Source organism: Ovis aries, chromosome 19, assembly GCF_016772045.2.
Source record: "Ovis aries strain OAR_USU_Benz2616 breed Rambouillet chromosome 19, ARS-UI_Ramb_v3.0, whole genome shotgun sequence".
Classification (NCBI taxonomy): Eukaryota; Metazoa; Chordata; class Mammalia; order Artiodactyla; family Bovidae; genus Ovis; species Ovis aries.
In genome coordinates, this window is record NC_056072.1 from 56,110,374 (window position 1) to 56,133,449 (window position 23,076).

At 62.0% G+C, this 23,076-nt stretch overlaps 1 protein-coding gene and 1 long non-coding RNA gene across 2 annotated transcripts in view; one reads left to right on the forward strand and one right to left on the reverse strand.

The window, feature by feature from the left end:
- Window positions 1-22,856, forward strand: part of PLXND1 (plexin D1) — a 48,999-nt gene extending 26,143 nt beyond the window's left edge. Inside the window, exons 9-36 of the mRNA XM_027957787.2 lie at window positions 1,422-1,526; window positions 4,160-4,249; window positions 4,463-4,556; window positions 5,497-5,651; window positions 6,409-6,560; window positions 7,637-7,736; window positions 7,820-7,959; window positions 8,669-8,836; window positions 8,925-9,015; window positions 9,176-9,439; window positions 10,163-10,312; window positions 11,175-11,289; window positions 13,434-13,541; window positions 13,657-13,769; window positions 14,459-14,563; window positions 15,059-15,189; window positions 15,549-15,747; window positions 16,318-16,464; window positions 16,582-16,738; window positions 17,062-17,165; window positions 17,245-17,308; window positions 17,982-18,016; window positions 18,236-18,340; window positions 18,816-18,979; window positions 19,983-20,130; window positions 21,056-21,196; window positions 21,375-21,449; window positions 21,732-22,856. Of these exons, the coding sequence (XP_027813588.1) occupies window positions 1,422-1,526; window positions 4,160-4,249; window positions 4,463-4,556; window positions 5,497-5,651; window positions 6,409-6,560; window positions 7,637-7,736; window positions 7,820-7,959; window positions 8,669-8,836; window positions 8,925-9,015; window positions 9,176-9,439; window positions 10,163-10,312; window positions 11,175-11,289; window positions 13,434-13,541; window positions 13,657-13,769; window positions 14,459-14,563; window positions 15,059-15,189; window positions 15,549-15,747; window positions 16,318-16,464; window positions 16,582-16,738; window positions 17,062-17,165; window positions 17,245-17,308; window positions 17,982-18,016; window positions 18,236-18,340; window positions 18,816-18,979; window positions 19,983-20,130; window positions 21,056-21,196; window positions 21,375-21,449; window positions 21,732-21,848 (3,537 nt within the window). The 3' untranslated portion in view covers window positions 21,849-22,856. The remainder of the gene's footprint in view (window positions 1-1,421; window positions 1,527-4,159; window positions 4,250-4,462; window positions 4,557-5,496; window positions 5,652-6,408; window positions 6,561-7,636; window positions 7,737-7,819; window positions 7,960-8,668; window positions 8,837-8,924; window positions 9,016-9,175; window positions 9,440-10,162; window positions 10,313-11,174; window positions 11,290-13,433; window positions 13,542-13,656; window positions 13,770-14,458; window positions 14,564-15,058; window positions 15,190-15,548; window positions 15,748-16,317; window positions 16,465-16,581; window positions 16,739-17,061; window positions 17,166-17,244; window positions 17,309-17,981; window positions 18,017-18,235; window positions 18,341-18,815; window positions 18,980-19,982; window positions 20,131-21,055; window positions 21,197-21,374; window positions 21,450-21,731) is intronic.
- Window positions 12,354-17,964, reverse strand: LOC132658220 (uncharacterized). Its single transcript, XR_009597525.1, has 2 exons — window positions 17,583-17,964; window positions 12,354-15,209 (listed from the first exon to the last, which is right to left on the reverse strand). It is a non-coding gene; the product is annotated as an uncharacterized LOC132658220 (long non-coding RNA).
- Window positions 22,857-23,076: the final 220 nt, after the last annotated feature.

The window sequence follows — 23,076 nt, forward strand, 5'->3', positions numbered from 1 at the left end:
GGCGGTGAAACCCGATTGGAAACATGTGGGTTCCATTCCCCGAAATTCCACGGGGCTTACACATGGGACGGCTCAGGACGGCAGCTCAGGGGAGGGACGGCCTTGCGTGTCACACAGCAAGCCGGACGCCAGCTCCTGCCTTGCAGCCCTGCAGTGGTGGCCGGGCTGGGCAGCCTCCTTGGCCCGTGTGGTCGGCAGCAGGCAGCGCTCCCAGGGAAGCTCATCGTCTGGGCACGGTGTCTGGCCTGGGGGTCTGCAGCAGGGTCTGTGCCGTTAGAGCCCACTGTGCTGCACGCCCCATCCTGGGCACACCACTCTGTTTCTCTGTGCCTCAGTGTTCCAGTCTGTCAAGTGGGTATAATGGTGATACCCACCTCACAGGGCATTTGGGAGGAGGGTTTGGTGAATTAATACAGCACAGGGTGCTTGGAACTTTCCAGGTGCACGTGGAGGGCTGTGGGTGCCGGCCGCTAACCACCGTCGCTACCCTGTCGCTATTTATGACCGTGGTCAACGATAATAAATGACGCATTGGTGTCCCTCAAGCTCTGGTTTCACACTGGGCCCCTGAGGGTCCCCTCAAGGAGCTCCTTGTCTGCTGAACAATGCTGAGAAAAGACCCTGGGTCCCCGTCTCTCACCTTGGTCCTCAGTTTCAGGCCGCAGTCTCTGGCCCGAGAACCCGGGAAAGATTGAAGGAAGGAGGAGAAGGGGATGGCAGAGGATGAGCTGGTTGGTTGGCATGGACTTGAGTTTGAGCAAACTCCAGGAGGTAGTGAGGGACAGGGAAGCCTGGCGTGCTGCAGTCCCGGGGGTCGCAGAGAGTCAGACACGACCGAGCGACTGAACAACTGACTCCACATCTGACACGGGAATGCAGATGCCCAGGCCCCCTGCTCGGGGCCCGTGACGCGTCCAGGCAGTGGGGAGGAGTGTGCAGCCTCACACCCTGTTTCTCATGGGCCGCTCTGAAGTCTGCGGTTTCCTCTTTCGTGAATCATTCATCGTTTGTCCATCTGGAAACTGGAATTCCAGAGCTGGAGGGAGCCTCAGAAAGTGAGTGCAGCGCCTCATTTTACAGCTGGGGAAAGATGAGGCCCAGAGCCGGGGAGGTCTTCCCTAAGAGGCTCTCCGTGGAGTGGCCATGGGGATACCACTGGGCAGGTTACTGCCTCTTTCCGTGCCTCAGTCTCGTCTGTGAAATGGGGCCAATACACCTTCCCGCTCGGAGGATCAGGTGAGATGGTGTGTGCGCGGCGGTGGATGTGGCTCTCGCTTTATTAGCAGCGTTTCCTGTCTGCGTAGGCTGCCCAGCGCCTCCCCAGGGAGATGGGACAGCACCGGCTGGCTGGGGTGGTTGTGAATCCCGTCTCCTCTGGAACACCCCAGAGTCAGCCCCGCTTCTTTGTGTTTTGACTGCAGAGCCCTCAGGAGTGCCCGCAGATCCTGCCCTCCCCCCTGGCCCCCATGCCTACTGGCGGCTCCCAGAGCATCCCGGTGCACCTGGCCAGTGCCACCTTCTTCCAGGTAAGCGGGGGCGGGGCCCACCGCCCATGCTTTGCTTTTCCACTTACGTATTTATTTGGCTGCCTGGGTCTTAGTTGCAGCGTGCAGGATCTCTAGTTGCGGTATGTGGGATCTAGTTCCCTGACCAGAGATTGAACCCAGACCCCCTCCATGGGGAGCTCAGAGTCTTAGCCACTAGCCCACCCAGGAAGTCCCATGCTTCGGTTTTCTTCCTCTGAGTTTCTGGGCTCTGTTGGAGAAAGCCCTGCCCTGGTTGCACGGAGGTAGGGGGAAGGAAGGTGGGTGGTGGGCACAGGTCTTGGGGACAGCCAGCTGCCCCTAGCTCCTGCAGGAAAGGAGGGTCTGGCCAGGACCCCAGACCCTATCCCCTGTCATGCCCCCCGACAGGCCCAGCCCCTGCCCAGTGCTGCAGCCCACGGGTGACTTTGTCCATGTCCACCCTGCCCTGCCCCCAGGCTGGGTTGTGACCCTGGACATACCCCGCCCCTAGTTTGAGGCCTACACGTCTTCCCTGGAAAATGGCCCAAGGCCCCCTTGGCCGCCCCATCCCCATCATCCCGGTGGGAAAAGCAGGAGGGGAAGCAGACGCCTCCAGGGACACGGCATCGGGCTAGACTCGCACCCTAGCCCTGGGCTCCTTGTCCAGTGCTCTTCCCCACCACCAGCCTTCCCTGCCTGCGTGCCGTCCCCGACACCCCCGCCACCCATCTGGGCTGGGGGAATGGAGGCCTTCCTTTGCTGGGTCCCTCCTGGAGGAGTGTCCTGGGTGGGAAGCGTTGACGAGTCCTGGATGTGTGCCAGCCACCCTCTCCCCAGCTCTCAGGGACTTGCCATCTGTCGCTTCCACAGGGGAGCTGGGGCCCTTGACGACTTGTCACACGTGGGGGCCATGTGCCGGGGAGCCTCGTCATGGCAGGGGACGCTGCCCTGTGAAGGGCTGGGGACTGTGCCCTTGGTCCTGGGGCTGGCGGGGGGGCTGTGCCCTCGGTCCTGGGGCTCCTCCCCATGGTGGTCAGGGCAGAGCTTCCGGGGCATTTGGAGGAGGGGAAGACCATGCTGCTCCCCTGGGCTGCCGGAGCCTGGGTCAGGGAGGCCCAGGGCTTGAGTGTGGGTCCTGCCTCCTGCTTTTGAGCAGAGTGTAATTGGGGGGCCCCCGTCTGCCTTCCTGGGGCCTTGGTGATCCTGGCCCGCCTTCCCCTGGGCCTGTTTCTGACTCTGCCTGGGCTCTGCAGCAGCCCGATCCATGGAGCTCACCCTCGGCAGAGCCCCAGACAGGCTGGCCGGCTACCGTGAGCCTAGACGCTCAGGAGACCCAGCTCAGTGTGGCAGGGATACAGGAGCTCTCAGCCTGTCAACAGCCACTTCCCTGTGTTAGTTTCGTAGCGAAGCGGGGAGGGGCAGGGCCAGGGGGTGGCTGACCTGCCTTCTCCTCAGGGTAACGTATCTACCTACGACAGGGACATAAACAGGAAGTCCTGCCACGCAGCTAGCCTAGCCCTCTTGAAACTTGGGTTTGTTCACTCAGCAAATATTTACTGATGGCTGCTCCCGGGAAGCCTGTGCTGGGCTGAGGGCAAGATGGCATTGGGGAATTGGCCCTGTTTATTTTTTCCCCCCAAGCAAAGCATTTATTGAGCACTTCCTGCATACTGATCACAGCCAGCATATATTAGGCGCCCACAGCATGCAACCCACTAAAGATACATGGTGTCCAGTCTCCTTAGAGTCTGCAGAGTAGGGGGGTCTCTTTGCATTGCTGAGTTTAGAGGCCCACACAGCTCAGAGGAGGAGCCGCCTGCACAGAGTCACACAGCTAGGAGGTCGCAGAGGTGGAATTCGGACCTGAGTGGGCCTGTGTTAAGGTTGAGCCTGCGCTCTTTCAACTGCCATCTTCCCGGAGGTGTCAGAGGGCCCGAAACCCAGCCCCCCACCTCCTCCCCAGTGGGTGGAGAGACAGGTGTAGACAGAGCCTGGGCAGGGGATAGGGGAGCAGGTTGGGGAAGGCTGTCGGAGCTTAATGAAGCCCCCCAGCACACACCCTAATATTATTCATTGCCAAATGGATGGACGCTCAAGTGAGGGGTGTCGCTGTGATTTGGGTGAGGGGCGGTCTGGGAAGGCTGTTGGAACATGGGACGTTTGAGCTGGATTTTGAAGGCTGTGTTGAGGTTTGCTGGGGTGGAAGTATGGACTTGGACAGAGGCTGAGGGCAAGACGGCGTGTGCGTTGTCAACCCGCATCCTGTGTGACTGATTCCAGGCCGTGGGGGGTTTTGAGGCTGCAGGGCAGGCGGAGTCTCCTGGGATGAACCTTGTAAGTGTCGTTCATGCCGAAGAGTCGGGGCTTTACCAGCAGAGTGAAAGGCCCCGGGGTTAGGCCACTGGAAGTTGTCAGTGAGGTTTTTAGTGGTGTGAGAGCACAAGGCCAGAGTTCTGGGTGTTCGTGTGTACCCCCCCACCCCGTGCCCGCCCCCGCCTCTGTCAGACGTTGGGCCAGGAAGGAACATTCTGGAGGAGACGTAGTCCAGGGAGAGAGCCCCTGCCCACTCCTCCGGACAGCAATCTCTGGCATCCTGAAGAAGGTAGGGGGCGGTGGGTGCTGCCTGGATGCCCCCTGACCCCCGTGTCCTGCAGGGTGCAGCCCTGGAGTGTAGCTTCGGTCTGGAGGAGACCTTCGAGGCTGTGTGGGTGAATGAATCAGCCGTACGCTGCAAACAAGTGGTGGTGAGCGACATGGCGTCACGGCGGGGGTAGCGGGGTGGAGGGGAAGGGCAGGCCAGCCCGAGTCCAGATACATACACGCCTTCCTTTCTGCCTCCCCTTTTGGGTCCCCTTGCTCCCAACGGCCCTGCCCTCGTCTCTCCCCCGATGTGCCCTCCCCCCAACAGAGACCCAGACAGCGTCCACACCCGTCACGCATTTCCCCGTCTTTTGCAGCTGCACACGACCCAGAAGAGCCAGGTATTTCCGCTCAGCCTCCAGCTGAAGGGGCGGCCGGCCCGGTTCCTGGACAGCCCTGACCCCATGACAGGTGGGAGGTGCCCCCCAACCTCGCATGGCCACAGTGGGTGGGATGCAGCCTTGGGGGGCTCCATCCAGTGCTCGGGTATCCCCCCACCACTCCCTGACACACACTGTCTCTCAGGTCCCAACCCTGCCTCTCTGCCGGCTTGCTCACTCCGCACCTCACTATGGAGCCGCTCCTCTGGGCTGGCACCACACCCTCGGGGCATCCGCATGCCCTTGTCTCTGCCCCCCAGCACCCACTCACCTGCCCTTTCTCAGCCTCAGGGTCCTTCCGTGAAGCGCAGGCCCGGTTGCAGAGGGCAGGGCCGAGGGTTTGCTGAGACGATGCATGCAGAGCCCTGCAGGGCTGTCTGGGACACAGTCTGCGCCCCTAGATGGTGGCGGGTGGCCTTACTCTTATTAGACGTGTCGAATCAACTCTCCAGGGGCCTGTTTAGCAGGAGGTGGGGCCTGTGCACATCTACCCCACCCCCCGCCCCACTTCTGTACTATAAGGTCCCAGACAGAAGCCCCAGAACCAGCTTGTACGCCCTGGGGACCCACCCTGCACTCCTGCCTGGGCCTGTCTGAGAACCTGAGGCTTGCACAGCCCGCATTACTCAGTGGTTCTCTAGTGTCCCAGAGCTCCGCTGGGGGCTCAGGAGACCCACTTGGGCCTGGCTATGACTCCAGCTCTGCCACTCACAGGCTGTGTGACCTCGGGCAAGTCACTCTGCCTCTCTGAGCCTCATCTCTTTACCTGTCAATTGGGGCTGATAAACAGCCCCCAGTGGATAGGATCCCTGTGCAGATGACTGTTAACGGGGCTGTAGCTGCACTGTGCTTATTATTAGCAGCCCCCTGGGGTGGGGCTGGGGGTTGGAGAAGGTACTAAGAGCTTCCTGGGCCCTGACTCTTAAGAAGCAGGACCCAGCTGAGCTGGGCCGGCTCCGTGTCTCCCGCAGTGGAGGTCTACAACTGCGCCGTGGGCAGTCCCGACTGCTCCCAGTGCCTGGGCCGCGAGGATCTGGGCCACCTGTGTGTGTGGAGCGACGGCTGCCGCCCGCGGGGCACCATGCAGCCCCTGCCTGGCACCTGTCCCGCCCCTGAGATCCGAGCGGTAAGCACCCCACCCCCACTCCCCCCGCCTCTGGAATCTGTCACACCCACACACCTGACTGTGCGCACGCACAGCGCCCCACATGGGCTCTGGGACCCGCAGCTCAGGTGCTTGCACGTACCCGGGCCCCCACGCACTGCATCACCCACTGAGCACCCACTGGGTGCCAGCTCCCCCCTGCCGCCCCATCCCAGGGCTGGAGACATAGCAGTGAACACGCACGTGCCTATCTTCATGGAGCTCATGGTTCCATTGGGGTTGGGGGACAATGATGAGAAAGGAGGTGATTTGCATAGAGAAGATGGTGAGGGCTGTGGACAGGCCGGACATGAGGGAGGCGTTAGAGTCTGGGATAGAAGAGAGGCTGGGGTTGAGTGTCTTTATAGTGAGGTCTGGGTACCCTTGCTGATAAGGGGAAAACTGGGGTAACCCACGAGCCTCCTTTTCAATTAAGAAAACGTCTCAGGGAAGGGTTCTGTTTGCCTTAGCCTGGTTCTCCTGCCCGTCCCAGGCCCAGCCAGCTCTGCCTGGGATTTAGGGTCATGTGGTCAGATATGGGTCCCCGTGGCCACGGGGACTGGACCTCAGCGTCCCCAGGAGACGCCCCTCCAACAGCACTGGCTCTGTCCCTGCGCACTGGTGTCCTTGGGCAGGCTGCGCGTCTCACACATGTCCCCGGTGGCAGCCCTGGTAACCTGCCTCCCCGGACACCCCAGCCTCAGAGCCCCATCCTCCTGTCTCTCCGATTGCCTGGCAGATTGAGCCCTTGAGCGGCCCTTTGGACGGCGGGACCCAGCTGACCATCCGAGGCAGGAACCTGGGCCGGCGGTTCAGCGACGTGGCCCACGGCGTGTGGATTGGCAGCGTGGCCTGTGAGCCGCTGGCCGACAGATACACGGTGTCGGAGGAGTGAGTGGAGGGTGGTCCCAGGGACCCTTCAGTGACCTGCAGGCCCCATCCACCTGGAAGTGCCAGCTGCACCTCTGCCCTCCCCTTGCCACCCCCACCCCTCTGCCCTTGACCACCCCACCATCCCTGGATCCCTTCTGCTCCCCAGAAGTCACTCACTCCCAGGTCTCCCAGACTTTGGTCAGACCATTCCCGCCATGCGTCCTGCCCTTCCCTGCTTCACCACTCCGGAGCCTGCTGCCCCAGGAAGCCCTCCCAGGTTCCCCTGAGCAGCCCTGCTTCTACAGGAGCCTCGCTCTGAGGGAAACAGCTGCTGTTAGGAAAGTGCAGGTCTGCTGCTGTGTGCAGAGACCTGGGCCTACAGCCATGGGGCCCGGCCCAGACAGGCTTGAGGAAACATCATGGGCAGGGACTGAGCCCGGTTTCCTTTCCGGAGGCCGTAAGCCAAGCTTGCAGATAAGGGCATCAGTCTCCCAGCCCAGCAGATGTTCTCATGGTTGGAGAACTTTCAAGTATCCCCTTGGGCTTCCCTGGTGGCACAGCGGTAAAAAAGCCACTTGCCAACGCAGGAGACACAGGATCAGTCCCTGGGTCGGGAAGATCTCCGGGAGGAAGAAATGGCAACCCACTGCAGTATGCTTGCCTGCAGAATCCCGTGGAGAGAGGAGCCCTGAAGGCTACAGTCCATGGGGTTCCAGAGTCAGATATGACTTAGCGAGTAAACGACAAAAGACCACCTTATCCAATCCCCTGCCTGCTAGTCGCAGAATTGTGGTAGACTCAGCGAGGGCAGTTCCGGAGAGGAGCTCGGCACCAGGGTGACACCTGGGAACTCGGTGGCTGTTCAGCTGACCGGGAATTGGTTCAGGATTTTGCTAAGGGTGACGCCGTTGGGTGTCCTGGCCCAGGTGCCAATCCCAGCTGAGTGGGGGGTGGGGGGCTGAGTGCAAGGAGACGGGGCTCACACGTCCTGGGAGTCGAGAGGGGGCATTGTTTGAGGGAGAAACCAGGGGGCGCCTGCCTGGCCCCCGGACCCCACTGGCTGCTCCTTGACCAGACTCACCTCCCCGACCCAGGATCGTGTGTGCCACGGGCCCAGCCACAGAGGCGTTCTCAGACGTGGTGACGGTGAACGCCTCCAAGGAGGGCAGGTCTCAGGAGCGCTTCTCCTATGTGGTAAGGGAATGCAGCCTGCCCCCACCCCCACCCTGCCAGGCAGGGCAGGCCTGGGGCCTGACCGCCTGCCTTCTTCTCCACAGCTGCCCCTGGTCCACTCCCTGGAGCCCGCCATGGGCCCCAAAGCCGGGGGCACCAGGATCACCATCCACGGGAGTGACCTCCACGTGGGCTCCGAGCTCCAGGTCCTGGTGAATAACACGGAGCCCTGCACAGAGCTGCTGTAAGTCCCTGGTCTGGGGGGGCCAGAGGGCTGGGAGGAGAATGTCCTGGCACTGAGCATCACCGGGGACGTCACTGGCTGTGTCCCCTGGCCAGGCCCCTTCCTCTTTCTCAGCCTCAGTGTTCTCGCCCAGTACGGACAGTACCCGTGAGTTGTGGGGAGTACTGTGCCCTTCATAAGTGATCTTAACCTGTGGTGAAAACAGTGATGATTGTGCATGGTCTGAGACCTGTAGCCGGCCCGGGGTGTGGCCAGAGGCAGGGGCGTGGTCCAGAATGTCTCGGTGAAATGCCCATCTGTATTATGCACTTACTGTGTACCAGGTCCCATTGATGGGCACAAGATGAGCCCCACTGTCTTAGCCTCCAGGGGACCACAGTCTCGCGGGAACTAGGAATATCCAGTGGGGTTGGGGTTGGGAGGAGGGCTTTCAGGGCTGTAGGGGTTAGAGCTCTTGCAGAGGTGGAAGCCAGGAGGGTATCTCTGGGGAGGCTTCTTGGAGGAGGTGGGAGGAGGCAGGGTCAGAGAGAAGGGGAGGTGTCCAGGGTGGGGTGGACAGCCGAGCGCAGGTGCGGCAGTGGGAGCGTGGAAATGGTGTCAGTGTGAGGCGGGGGCTGGCGGGTGGGTGGCTCTGGGCCATGGGATGATGGGCAGGGGTGGTGGTGGGAAGCGGGTCTGTGCTGACCGAGGCCTGCCGCTCCTCCCGCAGGCGCTCGGACGCCAGCATCGCCTGCACGGTGCCGGGGGGCACCCTGCCGGCCGTGGTGCCGGTGTGTGTGCGCTTCGAGCAGCGGGGCTGCGTGCATGGCGGCCTCAACTTCCAGTACATGCCGAACCCGGTCATCACGGCCATCAGCCCCCACCGCAGCCACGTCAGGTGAGACCTGGGCGCCGCCCTCCGCCCCGGCACGCCCCGGGGCTGCTCGTGGGCTCACGGGGCTTGCTGTCCACCCGCCCCCATGCAGTGGCGGCAGGACCATCACGGTGGCCGGCGAGCGCTTCCACATGGTGCAGAAGGTGTCCATGGCCGTGCACCACATCGGCCGCGAGCCCACGGTGAGGGCGGGGCCCGGCGGGCAGGGTGGTCGTGGCCGGCTGACCAGGCCTCCCCGTGCCGTGTTTCTCATCTTTGCCCCGCCTCTCTTTCTCTCCTTCCATGTTTCCCCTGCCGACTGTCCACCCCATTCCCCACTTTGGCCCCCGTGACCCTCCTCAGCTCTGCAAGGTTCTCAACTCCACCCTCATCACCTGTCCGTCCCCCGGGGCTCTCAGCAACGCCTCAGCCCCCGTGGACTTCTTCCTCAACGGCCGGGTCTACGCGGACGAGGCGGCGGTGGCCGAGGAGCTGCTGGAGCCCGAGGAGGCCCAGCGGGGCAGCCAGTTCCGCCTGGATTACCTCCCCGACCCGCAGTTCTCCACGGCCAAGCGGGAGAAGTGGATCAAGCACCACCCTGGGGAGCCCCTCACCCTGGTGATCCACGTGGGTGCTGGCGGGGGCGCAGGGCGGGGAGGGGGCCCGTGAGCAGATCAGGCGCGGAGCGGGGAGAGGGGGACCTATGCATATCAGGCGCGGGGTGTGGGGGGGGGGTCGTGAACCGATCCACATGAGCGCCCCTGGGTGCTGGCCGGGGCGGGGTGGGGGGAGCGTAAGCAGATCAGGCGTGGGCCGGGGTGGGGTGGGGGTGGGGCGGGGTCGTGAGCATATTCACATGAGCGCGCATGGGTGCTGGCGGTGGCGCAGGGCGGGGAGGGGGTCGTGAACAGGTCCACGTGAGCGTGCGTGGGTGCCGGGTGGGGCGGGGTGTGGGGGGCGTAAGTAGATCAGGCGTGGGGCGGGGATGGGGGTGGGGCGGGGGGTCGTGAGCAGATTCACATGAGCGCCCGTGGGTGCTGGCGGTGGCACAGGGCGGGGAGGGGGCCCCTAAGCATATCAGGCGCAGGGCGGGGAGGGGGGTTTTGAACGGGTCCACGTGAGCGCCCATGGGTGCGAGTGGGGTACGAGGGCATGAGCAGATCCACATGAGTGCCCCGTGGGTGCCGGCGGTGGCGCAGGGCGGGGAGGGGGGACCTAAGCAGATCAGGCGTGGGGCGGGGATGGGGGGGCATGAGCAGATTCTCCTGAGCGCCCCTGGGTAGGGGGGGCGGTGTGAGCAGATCCGGCTCTGCCCTGGGCCCCAGGTGAGCACCCCTTCTGCTCCCGCAGAAGGAGCAGGACGGGCTGGGGCTCGAAAGCCATGAGTACCGTGTCAAGATCGGCCAAGTGGCCTGCGACATCCAGATTGTCTCCGAGAGAGTCATCCACTGCTCCGTCAATGAGTCCCTGGGCACAGCTGAGGGGCAGCTGCCCATCACAGTGAGTGGATGGGGCGCCGGAGGCAGGGGTGGTCCCCCCGGTCCTGCCCTCAAGGCCTGATCACCTGCCCTGCCATCCAGGGCATCTCCGCTGAGCACCTTCACACTCAGGAGCTCAGACAGTGGAGGAAAGCAGAGCTTTATGTCCCCACTGGGCAGATGAGGAAACTTGAGGCCTGAGTGACCTGTTCAGGGTCCGTGACTGGCCCCCAGCTGGGCCCAATGGGCTGGATTCTGAGAGGCCATGAGAGGCGGTCCCTGTTCCACCTGGTGGCATACCCAGAGTCTGGGCCGCCAGTCACCAGGCAGTCACAGAGGGAGGGAAGCAGGAGAGGTGAGGAGAAGGCCCGGAAAGGGGGGGTCTCTTCTGCACTTTACCTGCTTGCATGCCTCCCGAGATGGGGAGCTCATTCCCTTTCTGGCAGCACACACACCCCATGATGGCTGTGAACTGCAGAAGCTGCCTTTCGCCTGCACCCCAGTCCCAGTTCTGCAGTCTGAGCCCTAAGAACTCACTTGCTCCCCTGGTCCTCGGGCAGCCCAACAGATACTTCAGTTCACAGGCCAGGCTCTGGGAACTGCCTGTAGTCATCACAGAACTAGTAATCACAGTTTCCTGTATTTCTCGAGTCGCCCGTTCCGTGCCAGGCCCAGGACTAAGGGTTTGACAAGTGTCATCTCTTGTAGCCCTCACAGCGTCCCCAGGAGGCGGGTGGGGTTCTCTCTTCTATTGATACTTAGGGCATCCGAGGCTCAGAGAGGTTAGGTGAGTTGCTCCAGGCCATACAGCCAGTGAGGAGAAGAGCCAGGGCGTATGTCCAGGAAAGCTACCTCTCCCTCATCACAACCTCCCATCCCCACAGATCCAGGTAGGGAACTTCAACCAGACCATCGCCACGCTGCAGCTGGGGGGCAGCGAGACCGCCATCATCGTGTCCATCGTTATCTGCAGCGTCTTGCTGCTTCTCTCCGTGGTCGGTAAGGAGCCTCTGAAGGTCGGCGGGTAGGACAGAGGTGTGTTGGGCCGGGCACACTGAATAAAGGTGTGGAGCTGGGAGCAGATTAGGTGCTCAGAGTGGGGTGAGGAGGGCATCTCAGCGACCGTGCAAAGTGTGCAGGACGGGCCCTGTCGGGAGGTGTGCCGGCCCGGGCCCTGAGTGCCAGGCAGAGGGCCTTGGAACCGTGGGCTGTAGGGCTACTGAAGCTACTTCTGAGGGGGCTGCTCGGGGAAGATGACCCTACGCATTAGGTAGGCTATACCCCTGTTAAAATAATGGTCACAAAAGTACTATATTCAGTCGCAGGGCAGTGGAGCCCTCGTACACTGCTGGTGGGAATTTACCTGGTGCCGCTGCTATGGCAAACTCACCACCAGTTTCCTCGAAAGGTTAGCGTTACTGCATGACCCAGCAATTCCCTACCCTGGGCATCTGCCCAGGAGAATGAGAACAGTCATCCGCACCAGCCCCTGTGTACCAGGGTTCACAGTGGCAACTGCCCAAAATGTCCATCCGCTGATGGACAAAGAACATGTGGTTTAGCCATGTGGGGGAACAGTGTTAAGTCATACAAAGGAAGGGAGTTCTGACACGTACGTCAGCGTGGGTGACCCTTGACATCATCATGGTAAGTGAAAGATGCCAGGTATAAAAGGCTACCTCTCGTTTGGTCCCACTTAGATAAAATGTCCAGAACAGGTAAATCAAAAAACACAAGACACATTAGTGGTTCCTAGAGGCAGGAGGAGGCTGTATAGGGACTGATTACTTGTGGTCGTGGGTCTCCTAGGGGCAGGAAAAGTGCGCTAAAATTCGATCGTGGATGGTGTCACAACCCCATAGTATACTAGAAGGCAGTGAGTTGTCTACGTAGGTAGATTAGATGGCATGTGTATTATCCCAAAGAAGCTGGTTTTTAAAAAGCAATATATTCAATGTAGAAAATTTTAGGGAAAACAGAGATAGAAGAAATCACCCATCATTCTCGTAGCTAGAGCAGTCCACTGTTGATCACTATTTTATGCTTTTCGCTCCACAAGTAACTTACTTTTTCAATTAATTTTATTAGAGTTAATTTACAGCGTGGTGTTAGTTTTCAGTGTGCTGCAAAGTGACTGAGCTACACGCAGACCTCTGTCCATTCTTTTTCCATGTAGGTTATTACACAGTATAGAGTTCCCTGTGCTAGGCAGTAGGCCCCAGTTGGTGAGCTGTTTTATATAAGTAGTGTGGATGCGTCCCTCCCCTCACCTTTCCCCTTTGGTAACCACAAGTCGGTTAAAGTCTGTGAGTCTTTCTGCTTCGTAAATAAGTTCATTTGTATTATGTTTGTCTAACTCCCTTCACTTGGAACGATAGTCTCTAGGTCTATCCATGATGCTGTAAATGGCTTTACGTCCTTCTTTATGGCTGAGCAGTATTTCATCGCATCCTCCTTATCCACTCCTCTGTCGATGGACATGCAGGTTGCTCCCATGTAAATTGCAAATAGTGCTGCAGTGAACACTGGGCTGCATGTATCTTTTGGAAATTATGGTTTTCCCCAGATATATGCCCTGGAGTGGCATTGCTGGGTCATATGGTAGCTCTCCAGGAGATGGTGATGGGCAGGGAGGCCTGGCGTGCTGCGATTCATGGGGTCGCTAAGAGTCGGACACAACTGAGTGACTTCACTTTCACTTTCATGCACTGGAGAAGGAAATGGCAACCCACTCCAGTGTTCTTGTCTGGTGGGCTGCCATCCACGGGGTCGCACAGAGTTGGACACGACTGAAGCGCCTTAGCAGCAGTAGCCTCTTTGATGATGGCCATTCTGACCAGTGTGAGGTGGTACGGAGTCGTTGAGATTTGCAGTTCTCTACTCATTAGTGACGCGCGTCTTCTCATGTGCCTCTTGGCCCCCTGTATGTCTTCTTTGGAGAAATGTCTATTTTAGGATCTTCCACCCATTTGTTGATGGGGTGGTTTGCTGTTTTTGGCGTTGAGCTGAGTGAGCTGCCAGAGGAGCTGAGGCTCGCAGGCAGGCTGTCTCCCTTCCACCCAGGCCCTGCACACGGCAGGTGACAACACGCACTCGGACACTGAAGGGATCACAGGCCTGACCCACCTCTCTGCTGCCCACAGCCCTGTTCGTCTTCTGCACCAAGAGCCGCCGTGCCGAGCGCTACTGGCAGAAGACGCTGCTGCAGATGGAGGAGATGGAGTCCCAGATCCGGGAGGAGATCCGTAAAGGTAGCGGGGCGGCCGCGCGGGGAGGAGATCCGTGAAGGTAGCCGGGCGGCCACGTGGGGCCTCGGGCCTTGGCATCGCCCCCTGATCCACTCACGGCCACCTGACTGCCCACCAGGCTTCGCAGAGCTGCAGACGGACATGACGGACCTGACCAAGGAGCTGAACCGCAGCCAGGGCATCCCCTTCCTGGAGTACAAGCACTTCGTGACCCGCACCTTCTTCCCCAAGGTCAGGGCAGGCTCCCACCAGCTGGTGATACCTCAGGCATTCCTTGAGCCTGCCCTTGAGCAGTGTGAAACCTGCATACCCGCCTATGGCAGCCCAGCCACCTTCCCTGGCCGCCCTGCCTGGCCCCAACTTGCTTTCTCTGCTGATGTTTGAGTGTGCCTACTGAAGTCAGCTGTCAGCCCCGCTTTCCTCCTGGGGTGCTGGGCCTGCCTCTCCTCTCACCAAGGAGCCATCCCCTCTCCATCTCTTCCATCTCTCCTGTCCACTGGACTCAGTCCCCTCCCTTCCATGCCTCCTCGTGCTGTTCCAGGGGCCGCTGCCCCATCCCCACCTTCCTCGGCCTGTCAAGAATATCTCTTAGGGTGGCCCCACTCTTCTCAGTGGGACATCAAGCCCTTGTTGGGTCCCCTCAGGCCTCTCTGCCTCGTTTCCTCCTTCCACACCAGGCTGCTTTAGCTTCCTCTTACGCCTGTGCGCTCCAGCTTCGCCACCCGTGGACTTCAGGCTGGTTCTGCTTTTCCTCCAGGAAGCCCCCCTTGGACTCCCCTCCCCTCTCCTCTGGAGTCCTGTGGCCCCTGGGTGTGGCCCACTGCCTCTTCCTGTTGAGTGGGCTTGCGCATTTGTGGGGCAGCCCCTGCGTGGGTCGGGGGTACGCAGCCCTGCTGAGACACTGGGGGTCTGCTCCACAGTGCTCCTCCCTCTATGAAGAGCGTTACGTGCTCCCCTCCCAGACCCTCAACTCCCAGGGCAGCTCCCCAGTGCAGGAGACCCACCCGCTGCTGGGAGAGTGGAAGGTGAGTAGCCCCCGACCCGTACACACACACACACACACAAGGGGCTGCCTTGGGGCACCCCCACCTCTCTCTGGGCCCTGCTTTCTAGTTCATCTGATCCGTTGATCTTAATCTTGGGAAGTTGGGAGGAACTTGCCATTGTAAGGTAGTGAGCTCTCCATCCCAGCAGGTAGTCAAGTGGCCATTCAGGGTATTCTATATACTGAGTCCCAGACCAGAGAGGGGAAAGGGTTGGGTCCCCCTGGACATCTCTCTCCCCCTGCTGCCTAGAGAATGGGAGAGGGGTCCCCACACAGGGATATGGGGTGGGCAACCTCACCTGAGCCCCCCTTTCCAGCTCAGCTGAGCCACTGTTCCTGGTCACAGGGAGTTAGGCATCTCCCACTAAGGGGTAATGAGCTCGCCATCCCGGGAAGCATTCAAGGTCCCACTCTGGGCATCCTGAGTGCTCAGACCTGGGACCCCGTCGACATCCCTCACCGCTTGCCCCCACAGATCCCTGAGAGCTGCCGGCCCAACATGGAAGAGGGCATCAGCCTGTTCTCCTCGCTGCTCAACAACAGGCACTTTCTCATCGTCTTCGTCCATGCGCTGGAGCAGCAGAAGGACTTCGCGGTGCGGGACAGGTCCGGCTGCAGTGCAGGCTCTGGGGAAGGACAACGCATCCTGGGTCTGCCGGGCTGGATCCAAGGCTGGGGCAGTTTGCAGGGCACCGTGTCCTTGGGGCAGCTGGCATCTCCCCAGAGTCAGGCCCTGAGGCCTTGGCCCGTCTCCCCATTCTGCCCCTTCCTGGTCCTGCCTGCCCAGGACGGGGCTCGTGGGCATGGTGGTTAAGCAGCAGGGAGGGTAGGCTTTTCTCCAGGGAGATTTCTGCTGCACCTGCCTCATCCAGTGACAAGGGGGGCACTGGAGCCCCCGCAGTATGGTCCTTGGGTCCCAGGGCCTCACAGTGTGGCTGACCCCCCACTCCCACGCCTGCCCACAGGTGCAGCCTGGCCTCCCTGCTGACCATCGCGCTCCACGGCAAGCTCGAGTACTACACAGGCATCATGAAGGAGCTGCTGGTGGACCTCATCGACGCCTCAGCTGCCAAGAACCCCAAGCTGATGCTGCGGCGCACGGAGTCCGTGGTTGAGAAGATGCTCACCAACTGGATGTCCATCTGCATGTACAGCTGCCTGCGGGTGAGGGCACCAGGCAGCCGTGCCCCTGCCCCGGAGATCTCACTTCATCTTCCTGCCATCTCTGCCAGGACCAGTGACTGTGGTCTCTGCACACATGTGGGAAAGGGGCTGGCCCACAGGGTCCATTATACGGGTGGGGGAATCAAGGTTCAGAGCTACCCTGGGAACAGAGGCCGTGTCAGGAAGACACTCTCTCAGCCCCCGAGCCCTCCCTGGCATGCCTTTGAGTCCAGCTCTGCCGCCTCCCTGCTGGGTGACCTTGAGCAGCTTGCTTGCCCTCTCTGAGCCTCGCCCGTGAGGATGCTACCGCTACCTGGAAAGGTTGCCAGCGCGATAAAATGAATGCGGCCGCCCAGGTTGGGCGATGTCTGAGCTGGGAGTCCAGGGAGACGCCCTGGGTGTGGGGATGGGAGGGCTGAGCGGCACCAAGATCAAAAGGTGTGAAGCAGGCAGCTGCGGGGGGGTTGGTGGAAGCGGGTATGCAGCGGTCCAGGTGGGGGCCACAGGCTCGGGGCTCGAGTCTGGAGAGTGGGCAGCTGGCTTCAGCCTCTGACCGCCCCCCGCCCCCAGGAGACGGTGGGGGAGCCCTTCTTCCTGCTTCTGTGCGCCATCAAGCAGCAAATCAACAAGGGCTCCATCGATGCCATCACGGGCAAAGCCCGCTACACGCTCAACGAGGAGTGGCTGCTGCGGGAAAACATCGAGGCCAAGCCCCGGGTGAGCCGGCTCGGGGGGTGGAGGGGCTCCCAGCTTCGCTCCTGACACCCCCACCCGCAGGCTGTCTGCCCGTCTGGTCGGTGGGCAGCTGCTGAGCCCCCTGTCTCTCTCCTGCAGAACCTGAACGTGTCCTTTCAAGGCTGCGGCATGGACTCGCTGAGCGTGCGCGCCATGGACACGGACACGCTGACGCAGGTGAAGGAGAAGATTCTGGAAGCCTTCTGCAAGAACGTGCCCTACTCCCAGTGGCCGCGTGCTGAGGACGTGGACCTAGGTGGGCTGGGTGGGAGGGCGGCCGACGGGCCCCGCTCAGTCACGTGTGTGCTGTCTGGGGCTCTAGGGATGTGGAGACGGTGCCCATCAGCCAGGAGCTGATGTTGGGGCCCCGTGGGGAGTTCGCCGCAGGTGATGAAGGCCCGGCCACCCAGTGACCGCCCCGCGGATGGCTGTGTGGAGCCGCGGCTCCGTGCCCCCGCCCGGCCCCCCCCGCCCGGCCTTCCAGATGCAGGAGTAGAGGTTCAGAGAGCTCTGGGGGGACCCCTGCTTCTCTCCCCGTGGGGGACACCCCGGCCCTCACCCCCGGTCCCCCACCCCTAGAGTGGTTCGCCTCGAGCACCCAGAGCTACATCCTGCGGGACTTGGATGACACCTCGGTGGTGGAGGACGGCCGCAAGAAGCTCAACACGCTGGCCCACTACAAGGTGGGCCCCGGCCCTGCCCGCCCCGCCGCGCCACCCTCCCTGACCTCTGCCTTCTGACCGCGGCCTCTCTCCCTATCAGATCCCCGAAGGCGCCTCCCTGGCCATGAGCCTCACAGACAAGAAGGACAACACCCTGGGCCGAGGTAGTGCGGGCGGACAGGGGGCCGGGCCCTCCTGAGTAGCCCCGGCAGGGGGTGGGTAACTGAGGCTTCCAGGGGCAGGGCCGGGCTGGGCCGGGTGCGGCGCCCTGCCGCAGTGCTGCTTGGGTGGGGCCTGTGGCCAGGCCTCCTCGACGCTGGGTTCCTGCAGGCAGCCGAGAGGGGCCCCAGGAGCAGGGAGGCGGTTGTAAGAGGTCTGGGCAGGCGCCAGGCCATCAGGGGTTTGGGCTGTGTCCCTGCCTCACCCCCGCATCCCTACCTTCAGATGCCCCAAGCTTGGGGGTCCTAGGCTCCTGGAGGCCTTGGGGTCCCTTCCAGCAGCTGGTGAGGTCTGGGCTCGGGGCAGTGGGCCCTCGTGGGGAGCTGCCCCGTGTCCATCTGTGATCATCTCCCTGCTTCTCCTGTCCCCTGTGGACGCCTTTCTGTCTCTCTCAACGCCTCTGTCTTTCTGTCTGGGCCTCCTTCTATGCGTGTCTCTAGCTCTCACTCTCCATTGTCTTTCTGTGCATTTCTCGTCTCCTCTCCACACATCTATTTGGCTGTGCCCATCTCACTGGGTTTCTTTCTCCAGCTTTTTGCCTCCATTTCTCGTTTGCTCGCTCTCTCTCCCCCTGCTCCTGGCTCTTGTTTATTTATCGTGTGTGTTTCCGTCTCGCAGTGAAAGACTTGGACACGGAGAAGTATTTCCACTTGGTGAGTGCCCTGCCTCTGGCCCTGGGGGTGCCCGCCCCTCACTGGGAGTGGACTTGGCCTCCTGCCACCCTGGGCCTCTGAAGGCCGTGCTCCCAGGCCTGGGGAAGGCTGGGCTGGGGAGTGTGCAGAGCCAGGCACCCGCGGGGGCCGGGTAGGGCCTCCCAGGGGCAGCTAAGGGTGGTGCCCGGCGCCAGCACTGACCCAGCCCGGGCCTCCCAGGTGCTGCCCACAGACGAGCTAGCAGAGCCCAAGAAGTCCCACCGGCAGAGCCACCGCAAGAAGGTGCTCCCGGAGATCTACCTGACCCGCCTGCTCTCCACCAAGGTGGGCCCGCCCCCCGCATGTCCTCACTCCCGGGGGTCAACTGGGACCACACGCTGGGGGAGCGGGGGACAGCTCTTCCCCTGCAGGGCCAGCCGCACCCCCAGCTTGAAGGGTGCCCGGCAACAACTTCTCTGTTCGCTGGAGTGACAGAGAAGGCAGTAGTGGCCCAGAAACATTCCCAAGGCCACATGGCTAGAGGCAGAGAGCCCACACCCCAGCCCACCAATTCCCTGCTCTGTGTCCAAGTCCTTCCGACACTCCTGTGCCGTGGGTTTCACCAACCCATTTCACAGACAGGAAAACTGAGGCCCAGAGCACTTAGGAGGCCAGCCTGGGGCCACACAGCTTCCCGTTCACCCAGCACTGCTCAGCCCCAGCACCACGGGCTCCCCACAGCCGCCAGAGGTGCCTGTCACCAACCCCCTCCCGCCCCCATGTGTTCCTGGGCTGATGGCCGCCACTCACTCCCCTGCAGGGCACGCTGCAGAAGTTTCTGGATGACCTGTTCAAGGCCATCCTGAGCATCCGGGAAGACAAGCCCCCACTGGCCGTCAAGTACTTCTTTGACTTCCTAGAAGAGCAAGCCGAGAAGAGGGGCATCTCAGACCCCGACACACTGCACATCTGGAAGACCAACAGGTGGGGGTCCCTCAGGGGGTCCGGTAAGGGGCGGGGCTGCTTCACTGGATCACGCAGGCAACAGTGGGGTTGGGGTTCAGAGCCTGGGTTCAGTCCCTTATGCCATTCCAAGCTGTGTGAGCTTGAACAAGAGACTTCTCTGAGCTTTAGTTTCCCCCAGCTGGAAAACCAGGGCAGTAAAAGGAACCCTCCTTAATTGTAAGGATTAACTAGAAGTGAGCATTGTCTAAGTTTTGCCCTGTCGTCCCTCTCCCCGCCCCCCCCCTTGGGTGGGCACTGTCGGCTCCATTTTGCAGACAAGCACGCTGAGGCTCCCAGAGACGTGCCTGCCTCCATCACATCCCTCCTTGGAGGCATGTGTTAGCTTTTCAGAGACCCAAACCCCAACAGGAAGTTGTTGAAAAGTTCAGCCTGACTCTCAAACAGTTGCCACAGACACAGAAGTTTCTCTGTTGTTGCAGGGGCTGCTCTGAGCCATTGGTGATGGGGGCGGTGTGTGTGTCCCCCTGTCCCAGGCCCCCAGCCACTGGGGAGGCAGTTTTACCAACCCTCCAGCCATCTTAGGCCTCGCCCACCCTCAGCCCTTCCTGGTGACCCAGCTAATGATGGACTGACTCCTCACAGCCACACAGGGCTGGGGGAGGAGCCACGGGCTGCCTGGCAGGGCGGGGACTCTAATGAGAACCAGGATTGGGCCCTGGCTCCCAGCTCCTGCGTGTGAGCAGGGGACTCTGCGGGGGATGGGGCGGGCAGCGAGGGCCAACTCAGGCCTCTCTGCCACCCCTCCCCACCCCCTACCAGCTAGGGACACTCACCAACCCCGTTTTGTGGAGGAGACACCGAGGTTCCCAGAGCTTCCATCCAGTCTCCACTGGCCTCGGGAGCAAAGCCAGCCTGTCCCCTGGGCCTGCTGGCCTCCCTGGCCGAGCCCCCATCAGTGACCGCCTCCTCCGCGACCCACCCTCAGGCGGGGCTCATGCCACTGCCTCCCTCTGTCCCCCAGTCTTCCTCTGCGCTTCTGGGTGAACATCCTGAAAAACCCGCAGTTTGTCTTCGACATCGAGAAGACGGATCACATTGACGCCTGCCTCTCGGTCATCGCTCAGGCCTTCATTGACGCCTGCTCCATCTCCGACCTGCAGCTGGGCAAGGTCAGCTGCTGTGGGCGGGCCGCCCAGTGCTGCAGGGACGGCGGACTTTCTGGGAGGGAACCGGAGGAGCTCGGATGTAGGGTGAATGGGGTCATCAGATGGGGGTTCTCCCGGAAACGGGCACCCACAGTCACAAACTCCAGGGCTGCAGCTGCCTCAGCTGTGCCCAGCACCAGCTCCCGAATCTTCAGGCCCTAGAGCCAGGCGGGGAGAAGCCAGGTGGGCGTGGAAAGCCCAGGTGGTCTGATACAGTGTAGGCGAACAGCCGGGCTCCAGGCAACAGCCCTGATGGTCAAGAGCCGCAGGAGGAGACCGGAGAGAGAGCGGACTGTAGGGAGAGGGCGCAGCAGACCTGAGAGAGCCCGGCATTCCAGGCCGAGGGGCTGTGAGTGTTCATGAGACGGGAGTTAGACCTGGCCCTGCCGTTAGCCCGTGACTTTCAGAGACAGACCACAAAAATGGCAGAAAACGCCATCACCTCCCACAGGCTATCTGGGAGAGCAGGACACCCGTGACAGACAAAGAACCAGGAGCGTACTTGGCACGCTTCGCTCTCGGGAGTAGGAAACACGTGCTGGGAAATATTCCACTGAGACAGCAGTCAGGCTTCCAGAAATCTTAGCCACCGAGACCCATAACCCTCAGCAAGGACGCAAACTAAATAGCCTGTGTGTCCACGAGCTGGCACGAGCCCGTGCACTTTCCCCTCCAAGTAGGTCCCCCGTGAGGTCGTCACCCTGAGGGTCGTGCAGAAAACGGGGCGGAGAGGAGAGGAGTGGGGCGCCCCCGGTGCACAGCCTGCAGCGCAGGGATGCTGGCTCAGGGGTGGCCCCGTGTGTGCGGCGGTGTTGACACGGGCCGGCCCAGGAAGAGCCTGCTGTCTCCACCCGGCGTCTTACTCCCTGGCTCCTGTCTGCCCACCCAGGACTCACCAACCAACAAGCTGCTCTACGCCAAGGAGATCCCCGAGTACCGGAAGATCGTGCAGCGCTACTACAAGCAGATCCATGACATGACCCCGCTCAGCGAGCAGGAGATGAACGCACACCTGGCCGAGGAGTCGCGGGTGCTGCCGGCCCCACGGGGTCCTCGCCGGGAGGACGGGGGTGGTGGGCAGGACTCGACCGTCAGAGCTGGGGGCAGTGTGGGGCTGTGTACAAGCAGCGGGTCTTGACTGGGCTGGGCCTGGCTCGGACCGTGGAGTCTCCACTGCAGTCCAACTCCCGCCCCGTCTTTCCTCACAGAAATACCAGAATGAGTTCAACACCAACGTGGCCATGGCAGAGATCTACAAATATGCCAAGAGGTATCGCCCGCAGGTGAGCAGCCCCCGGCGTGAGGCCCGGGGCACCCCCCGCCCCACGTCAGCCCTTCCCAGCCGCTCATGGAAACCCGGGAGCGCGGGGCTCAGGTACTCCGGGCCCCAGGACAGCGGATTGTGCTGTGGGCGTGGCTGCCAGCACCGGGAATCCAGGCCACGTGTGCGCGTGCGTGTGTGTGCGTGTGTGTGCGCTCCCCGCAGATGTGTGGTGGGGCCGGGCGGGGGTGTCCTGGGCCCTGAACTAAATCCTCTGCCAACCACTCGCCCTCCACCGCCCCAGATCGTGAGCGCCCTGGAGGCGAACCCCACGGCCCGGAGGACACAGCTGCAGCACAAGTTTGAGCAGGTGGTGGCCCTCATGGAGGACAACATCTACGAGTGCTACAGCGAGGCCTGAGCCGGGGGGGCGGCGGGGGGGCGGCGGGCGGGCGGGCGCCCCCCACCCCCGCCCTGCGTGCCTCCAACGCCGGCTGGGAAAGGACGCTGCACCAGGGGCTTTTTCTGAGCCCAGCAGAGGAGCCCCCGTCCCGGCCCCTCAGGCGCCGGCCCCTCCCACCTGCCCTCAGACCCCAGCTCCAGGCTGAGGCCTTGAACGCCGTCCACCCAGCACAGCCTGGACAGTGCCGCCCCCAACTCGCTCTGTCCTGGCCCAGCGCCGCCGAGGCTGCCGACGGGCAAGGAGGGCCGCCTGGGCCCCAGGCCACAGCCAGAAACGCTACCTCATCCTGCCTGGCGGAGAGGGAGGCCCCGTGACCCAGCCCTCGGTTCGCTTCTGCTTCCACCACCAAGACGTTGCCCACCCCCGCCATCTCCACTCGCCCGTGGAGGAGCCTGGCCCGCTCCCGGCTTCCAGCGGCTCCAGCGGACACCAGCGGAGCGGCAGCGTCCGCGGCCTGCAGGAGGCTCCCCGCTGTCCTGGGAGCCAGGCTGAGGCCAGGGGGGCCGTCCGGGGGGGGGGGCAGGGGGGGGCAGGGGCGGGAGAGGGTGGGGGAAGGAGGCTGAGTTGCACCAAGGCTGTAGCTGGGCTACGTGATCTTGCTGGAAGTGTTTCTAAAGATAGCACCACTTTTTTGTTTTTTTAAAAAGAAGCTTTTATATATTAAAGAAACTTATCACGCGCCAACTGTGAATAGCTGCCGCTAGTGTGGAGGCCCCGGGAGGGGCCCCCCCGGGGCTCCCAGCGCAACACTGGAAATGACTGTTCCAGGGGCGGGCGGACCCGGCAGAGACGCCCCGCCCCCAAACCCCGATCCCCGAGATCATCGCCCTTTCTCTTCTGTCGCAAGCGGCCGCCTGGGGCTGGCCTGGTCAGTGCCTGGACGGGCTGTGGCCCACGGGGGCGGGGCTGGAGGGGGAGGCCAGGACGCTCTGGAACCTTCTTTATAATAAAAGCCTGATGGAAAAACCTGCCGTGAGCTCCAGCCTTTATCCTGAGGTGGCCGTGCTTGTAGCAGAAAGGAGGGCGGGGAGCCTGGCTTAGGACCCCGCCCAGCCCCCTTCGCAAGGGGCAGGCAGACACTGACTCTTGCTTCTGAGCAGCTCCGCGGGATAACCACGCCCGTGCCCACTGGCCACCAGGACGAGGTCACAGCAGCTGTGTGTCACCTACCGCTGCCCCTAACCTG